This window comes from Carassius gibelio, chromosome A21 (assembly GCF_023724105.1).
Source record: "Carassius gibelio isolate Cgi1373 ecotype wild population from Czech Republic chromosome A21, carGib1.2-hapl.c, whole genome shotgun sequence".
In the NCBI taxonomy this organism is placed as follows: domain Eukaryota; kingdom Metazoa; phylum Chordata; class Actinopteri; order Cypriniformes; family Cyprinidae; genus Carassius; species Carassius gibelio.
The window spans coordinates 9,515,542-9,523,732 of NC_068391.1; the positions used below are offsets into that span (position 1 = coordinate 9,515,542).

Sequence of the window (8,191 nt, forward strand, 5' to 3'; positions counted from 1 at the left end):
ATCAAAAAAAAAAAAAAAAAAAAAAAAAAAAAAAAAGGAGTGAGCGTGAAGACACGCCTGCAGTCACTGGCGTGAGAAATAAAAAAAGTGTCATGAACTGGTCTAACAAGAAAGAAGGAAGGAAGAACCTTGACGGTGCCAAAATACATAAACAACAAAAGTAAATAAAAATCAATAGTTCGTCTGTGTGTTTTGGATGAGCGCATGTTCTGACGATTTAGTGTTAGTAGCATAATCTGATAGGTGGCTTTATTTGACCCGATGAAGTCTGCGGCCACTCCAGGTTCCACGATTGTAGCCCTTGCTTTCTTTGGCGCATTGTATGTCGGAGCCAAAACAGTGATCTCTGTTGACGATGTTCAATCCGTACGTGTTGACCTGGATCTGTCCCATGTAGCCCGACGGGTGGACGAAAGGTTTCTCTCTGTGGCTATAGATGCGAGTTTAATCGCCGAGGAGAAGTTCATGAACCTACTGAAGTAAGTAACGTTAACTCTTCTTAAAGCGGACCTCAAATGAGTGAAGTTGTGATGTAATTGTAATAGAAGTGATGGTGTTTCTACAGTTCACCAAAGTTAAGAACCCTCGCCAAAGCCTTGACCCCAGCGTTTCTGCGATTCGGAGGTACCAAACAGGATTTTATGAAATTCAATCCACGCGGAAGATCTTTTCAAGCGAGAGACAACAGCAGCAGCGCTGTTCTAGGTAACCTCTGTCACTAGCTTCTCATCATGAGAAAGCTGACTGTGGTTTTTGTCAGCTGACATCAACTGCATGATTTTGGTTTTGCTTTAATGAGGGAACAATAAAATCATTCACACCCTGATCATACAATGCATCTATATTGTCTCTTGTATCTTAGACATTTTTACATATTAACAATATTATTTATTTTAATAGTAATTGGCGGCCCACTTGCAATACCACCGCTTGAAAACCACTGATCTAAAGATTGTAGTTGTCCCCAAATTTTTTATATATATATATATATATATATATATATATATATATATATATATATATATATATATATATATATATATATATATATATATTTTTTTTTTTTTTATTATTATTATTATTTAATCAGCCACATCTACTGTTATTCTTACAGAAAAATTATGTGAGAGACTTGAATTGCCTCCAATGTTGGAAAATAGGTTAAAGCAAGAATGGGTCCTACAGTCAAAGACCTTACTTCAGGAAGAATTAGATGGAAAATACAAAAAGACAAAATTCTCTGGTAAGTTAAATTTCACTTCTTTCAAATTATTACCTAATGGGGAATTTATCGTGAGTTAGTACAGCAATTTCATTTTTCAATTTTATTTATATAGCACATAAAAAACAGCCATGGTTGACCAAAGTGCTCAACAATATCAGAAAACACAAACAAAACAAACAAATAAACAATACAAACACAATACAAATGTCACAGAAATGAAAGCTAAGGAATACAGATGGGTCTTAAGCAAGAAAACTTCAGTAGTACGAGCTGTTCTTATGTGAACAGGTAGACTATTCCAGAGATTAGGAGCAGCCACTGAAATAGCTCGATCACCTTTATTTTTTAACCTGGATCTGGGAACGTCGAGGAGCATTTGATCGGACCAGCTTAGCACTTTGACCAGAGTGTGGACATGTTAAAGCTCTGATAAATAAGGTGGTGCCAGTCCATTTAAATCTTGAAAGCAAGCAATAAAATCTTAAAATCAATCCCAAATTGGAAAGGAAGCCAGTGGAGCGAGGCTAAAACTGGGGTAATGTGGTCAAGCATTTTAGTCCTAGCAATAGCAATAGCAAAACAACACTCTTTTGCAACTATTTAAATTTGTTTCAGTTTCAGTTCTGCTGACCCACATTTGTAAGTGTCAGAAAATGTAAAGCTATGTTTTTTCTTAAATTTATTCAGATTTTCACTGATCGCTATTGTGAATGGAAGTGTCAAGTGTTGTGTCTGTGTTTCTCACAGAATATGCAGTCGATCTGCTTTACACTTTTGCGAACTGCTCTGGTTTGGACCTCATCTTCGGTTTGAATGCTTTGCTCCGAACCAGTGAAAACACATGGGACAGCACAAACGCAGAACTGCTGTTGAAGTACTGTGAGTCCAGACAGTATGCGATGTCCTGGGAACTGGGGAATGGTAAGATTTGGGCTATTTCGTTAGATTTTTGCTATTGCTGTTTTGAATTGCCTTACAATTTTTAGATAATTATCTTTTATTATTTAAGTTGATGCTTCAGCATTAAATCTGTTGATTTAGAACCCAACAGTTATGAGAAGAAAGCTGGAGTCAGAGTGGATGGGTACCAGCTCGGTCAGGATTTTGTCCATTTGCATCAAATCCTTCAGCAATCTGCGGTCTACCACTCAACAGGACTATATGGACCAGATGTAGGTCAGCCACGGGATCACCGCAAATATTTGTTAACTGGGTAAGTGTCCAGAGAAAACAGTTCTTCAGTTTTTTAATGGACTTTCAGAGATGCATCTTGTCTGCACCATCAGTCTTACTAATGCATTTGGGTATTGAAGAATGGTAACATTCACTTTTATAGGTTTTTGGAGACTGGAGCCAAGGCCATAACTGCATGCACCTGGCATCAGTAAGTTATGATTTACTCCCTTTCACAAAAACAAATTAAATTGAAAAAATAAATATAAAATAAATTAAATTAGCTTTTTGTGAGTGTTTGTATCAAACTCGTTTTTCTTCTCTACAGCTATTATGTGAATGGCCGAGACACGTCTTTAGAGGATTTCCTTGACCCTGAAGTGCTTGATACTCTCGGAACAAAAATTAAAGAGGTCCTCGAGGTACCAGAGTAATCCTGCGCAATATATTAAAATAGAAAGTCTTTTGTGGCAATCAGATTTATCACATTCAGCAGTGAGCAATGTCAGATATAATAACTGAAATGAACATTCTGTCTTCAGATAGTTGAATCTGTTTCTCCGGGGAAGAAGGTCTGGCTAGGAGAGACGAGCTCGGCATACGGTGGAGGTGCTGTTGGCCTCTCCGACACATTTGTAGCTGGTTTCATGTAAGTCAAAATAACACTTATGGATGAAAATTGGTCAGTAAATGAAAACTGCCAGTGTGTTTAATGTGCAATCAAATCAGTTTAGAAGAATGCCAATGAAAATGTAAGAAATAGCAGATTTTACCTAGGTTGTGATATACAAGTTTCCATAATTATTATACTTGTCCTTATTAAAAAATAATATGATTTGCATTTAAGTAATTATAATGTGAATTCAACAATTTAAATATAATAATAATTAAACTACCATTCAAATGTTTGGGATTAGTTGTTTTTTATATAGAGTATGTAAGTCTGCATTTATTTAATTAAAAAATACCAGTTAACTAAAAACAGTAATACTGTGAAATATTATTACAATATTTCCAATATTTTTTTTATTTAATATATTATAAAATATAATTTATTATGGTGGCAAAGCTGAATTTTCAGCAGTTATTACTCCAGTCTTCAGTGTCATATGTTCTTTCAGAAATCATTCTGATATATTGATTTGGTCCTCAAGATACATTTATTATCAATGTTAAAAACAGTTGTGGTGATCAATATTTTTGTGGAAAATATTGTCAGGATTCTTTGAATATGAAGTAGTTCCTTGAACTATAAATATTTTTGAAATTATGAATGTCTTTACTGTCACCTTTGATCAATGTAATGCATCCTTACTGAATAAAAGTATAAATGTATTGCAATATATGTATTTGTTATTATTATTATTTATAGATATTTAAATCTGTTTTGTTTATCAAAGGTGGCTGGACAAACTGGGACTTGCTGCCAAACTTGGTTTGGATGTCGTCATTAGACAGGTGTTGATTGGTTCTGGCACTTATCATTTAGTGGATGATAACCTAGATCCTCTTCCAGTAAGTGTTTCTTATGTGTTCGATCTTTGTTACATAGCTTCTGGATCAGTCCTGGAACTTGGACCAGTCAGTAATTCTATTTTTAATTCTTTCTTTACATTACATTTTGTATTTTATGGTAGGATTATTGGCTATCATTGCTATACAAAAGGCTTGTTGGCCCAGAGGTTTTAAAAGCAGAAGTTAATATGAATTCAAGGCCAAAGAAACCAATACGGGTATACCTTCACTGCACCAACAGAAAAAGGTACTTGTATTCTCTTGTTCACAATATTTTTTTTCTAAAGACATTGACTTTAACTTTTCATACAGTATCTTTTTCTTCTTCAGCACTCATTATAGACCAGGTGCTGTGACCTTATTTGCCTTAAACCTAAACAAAAATGAAGTCACTTTTATTCTGCCTGACCATATGGCCAACAGCACAATTGAAGAATTTGTGCTACAGTCTTCTGAGGCTGGTGAACAGAGTCTTTATTCCAGGTAATGTCTCATGATCTCACAATGTTTGGACTGTACAATGCAATAATTTTTTTTGGAGTGACATGCTATACTAGACTTTACTAGACTTTTATTACCTCATATTAATACCAAGACTGCATTTAATAGTCAACATTTAATCATTTTATTAGGTAATGTATTAAAACTGTTTAAAATGAGTCAGAAATGTGAATGAAAGTGGTATAAAAGTTTAAAAAAAAGATATGATTAGTTAAGATATACAGTACACTTTCCCTTATTTATTCATAAGCATTTTAACCTAAAATCTTGAAAGCTATTATACAACCAACTCTTGTAGTAACAACCTTGTAATTGTAAAATTCCTCTTTTTGTTCACCTTCTAGGTCAGTCAAATTGAATGGACAAGTGCTGAGGATGGTGGATGACCGAACACTTCCTCCGCTGAAGGGACGTGAGCTGCCGCCTGGAGAACACATCAAGCTGCCAGGGTTCTCATTTGCATTCTATGTTCTGATTGAAGCACAAGCTCCGGTGTGCAAATGAGCTCTCATAAAGACTGCTTTTACTGGAGACTCAGGGACACAAAATGTGTGATGACAAAATATTTGACTGTGAGATTATTTTGTGCGAGGGAACTTCAAACTCAAAATAAAATGAACCAGTCTCTTAATATAAGATCAACATTTTCTATTTTATGAAAATTCATATTTATTACAAGTATCAAGCTGTGGCCGCAAAGAACCTGTTTAATATTTCATGAACAACTTGCACTAGATTTAATCTATTTTACGTCTGTTGAAATAAACAGATTTTAATCATTGTACTCATTTGTCAGGAGGTTTTATTTGACATGTTAAAATGATTCATTATTTTTCATGCAGATATGCAGCCCTCTGCGCTTATAGCAATCACGCCTTTTGATTCTTAGTCATTTTCTGTCTGTGTGATTCACATCCGTGTGTGTATTCAGCTAAATTTAGAGATATATCATAACCTGATAGAGGCATTCAAGAATCATAAGAGGTCTCCTTGCACTCGTTGCTCTTAGTGCATGATGATTGTAGCAGAGAGAGTATGTTAGAGGATTGAAACGTGGGATACTAAGTGAGAACACAGCTGGGACTCCGGCTGCTTGTGTAATCTGTGAACAGATTTAGATTTATTTAAATATATGGGAGGATTTTTAAAGCATGACAGGTTTTGTCATGTAAACATTTAACGTTAACATTAACTTTTTGAAAAAGCATGGCCTCATCTAAAATAAGCCATCAGCATATGGATTGGAAGTTATGACTGCAGTTTTATTTAACCAACCACCTGTTGGTATTCTAATGGGGTTTTAAAATGGCTTTTGCATAGATTTCCAAAAATAGCAAGTTATTCAACATTTTATTTGCTCCTTGCCTAATTTGTGTCTCAAAGTAATGGACAAACCCCTGCAGTGGGTTGTTTTCCTCACCGGGTGGCGATGTTAACCACTGTTGAGAGTCTGAATTGGCCAAGAATAATTTTGGAAGCCACATTACTCATGTATGATAGACCACAAGCATTATTATTTGTTGGTGATTTCAGTGTTGTGAGGTTTTAGTTTGGGATAAATACTTCACCTACTTTTATGTGGCATATACCCCAAAGGGTTGAACGGGTTCATTGCATCTTTGTCATTGTAACACTCCAAAGAGAAAGGAAAATTTGAAATCGCATCATAAGACCCCTTTAATTAAGTCTTTGTCATATTTGTGGCTTTTATCTCATAATTGTTTTACTTTTTATGTCATAATTGTTTTCTCACCTAACTTTGAATTATGTAGTAGGCCAATTATAACTCTCTTATAATTTTGACTTTTTGTCATAATTTTGTCAAAACCTTTGACTCAGTTAATATTGTCATAATTTTTTGTTTTCATTTTATCCCTTTTTGTCATAACTATGACTATTTTTCTCAAAACCCCTTTACCTAAATACACTGTTTCGGACTCCTAAAGAGGCACAAAATCACTTTCACAGCATTTGACCTTAACTGTTCCCTGCTGGTGGAATGACTTGCCTAACACGATCCAAGCAGCCATCAATCAAAGAGTCCTTAGTCATCTTCAAGAAATGACTGAAAACACATCACTTCCATCTACACTTGACCCTCAAACACTAACATTTCCTCTATTTCTATTCTATCTACTTGTGTTATTTTATTATTATTATTTATTCACCCTCTAACACCAGCACTCTCGATTCTATTTGTTCTACTTGTTTTCTTATGATTTATTATAAAAAATAATAATAATAACTTGACCATCTAAATATATATTTTTATCCAAAAAATATATGTATACTGCATCTGAGACTTGTCACAACACTAACATATTTTTGTTCTTAGTTTGATTGCTTATATTTTCCTCATTTTTAAATCACTTTGGATAAAAGCGTCTACTAAATGATTAAATATACTGTAGTATCTCATAATGTCATAATTATAATGTATTAATTTTACTTAGATGTACATGATTGGCTGATGAAAATTGTATATATATATATATATATATATATATATATATATATATATATATATATATATATATATATAAAATTTCTATTACTTGTTCCAGTCTATAAGTTTTTTACTTGTTCCATTAGAACTTACTTTTAAGCACATTTTATTGAAAATCACAGTTTAAGTGGCTCTCTCATGAGCGAGCACAGTAAACTCTGCCATGTATGTGCTAAGCTGAGCATGGCAGATGCTGAAGGGGTCATTGTTTGCAGTGACCCTTGATAATACGTGACTTGTGTGCGACGAGGAGAGCAAACTCTGGCAACCCTGGCTTGAGTGCCAGTCACACATCTTTTCCATCTCCCATGAGATATCCCACGGCCAGTGAACACAAGTCCTCACTCCAGCAGTGTGCTGTGTCCACAGAGCCCTCTCAGCTTCATTAAGAGGTGCCGTCTGGAAACTTGAGGGGATTTAGGGAGAGTCAGAGATGTAGGCTACACCTTGGCCAACCCTGACTGAAGTATTTTTAATGACTCAGTGAACCGGGGGCTTTGAACTTTTCTGATTCCAAGGGCACAAAAAAATATGACATGCATTTTCTCCTTTTTATTTTTCTTAATTTAATTTAATTTTTCATAATTTAATTTATAAAATAATAATAATAATAATGATAAATGTGTTAATAAATCATAAAATTCTTATCAAATGACACATGAACTTTGACAGCTCTAAACTCATTTTATTCATATATTTTTTCTTTCGCAAATTGTTTGTTGACCCTCTTGCAGTTCAATTATGTAAACACTTTCTACTCTTGATTTTTTTTCTTCATTTTTCTCCTAAGATTGTATTTCTTCTTCCATGGAGGTTTCAGAGATGGTAGGCTACTCCTCCACATCAAGATTATATTGTGTGATACTGGGTCATTGATTTTTTTTTTTTGGCACTCAATAAAAATCTTTATGCTTTAGGCTCCCTCTAAACCTTGCTGCCATTCCATGGCTATACATGCTTTTCAGAGCTCAGGGGTTTCCAATAGATGCTTTAAAGTAGGACTGACAGTTATTTTTATTTTTTACTATCAAACCATTGTTCCTGTGTGTAAAAAAAAAAAAAAATGTATGCATCATGAAGTATGTAAAAACATGTATTAATTAATATGGCAGCATTCACATGCCATTATAGGAAACACTGACTTTTATGCAATTTGTACAAACACGAATCCTTTGCCTAATTAAAGTTAAACATCTCTGTCAGTCTACTCTAAACTAATCTAAAAGCCCGTCGTAAATGAGGGCGGGGAAAACTCACTAGCTCCGCCCACA

The 8,191-nt window shown here is 34.4% G+C and overlaps 1 protein-coding gene across 1 annotated transcript; it reads left to right on the top strand.

The window, feature by feature from the left end:
- Positions 1-46: 46 nt before the first annotated feature.
- Positions 47-5,198, top strand: LOC127941320 (heparanase-like). The gene is made up of 12 exons (XM_052536264.1): positions 47-479; positions 566-705; positions 1,115-1,243; positions 1,973-2,146; positions 2,267-2,438; positions 2,562-2,609; positions 2,727-2,820; positions 2,941-3,047; positions 3,799-3,913; positions 4,036-4,160; positions 4,244-4,396; positions 4,759-5,198. The coding sequence occupies exons 1-12, from the start codon at positions 262-264 to the stop codon at positions 4,916-4,918; spliced, it is 1,635 nt and encodes a 544-aa protein (XP_052392224.1). The 5' UTR covers positions 47-261; the 3' UTR covers positions 4,919-5,198.
- The last annotated feature ends 2,993 nt before the right edge of the window (positions 5,199-8,191 follow it).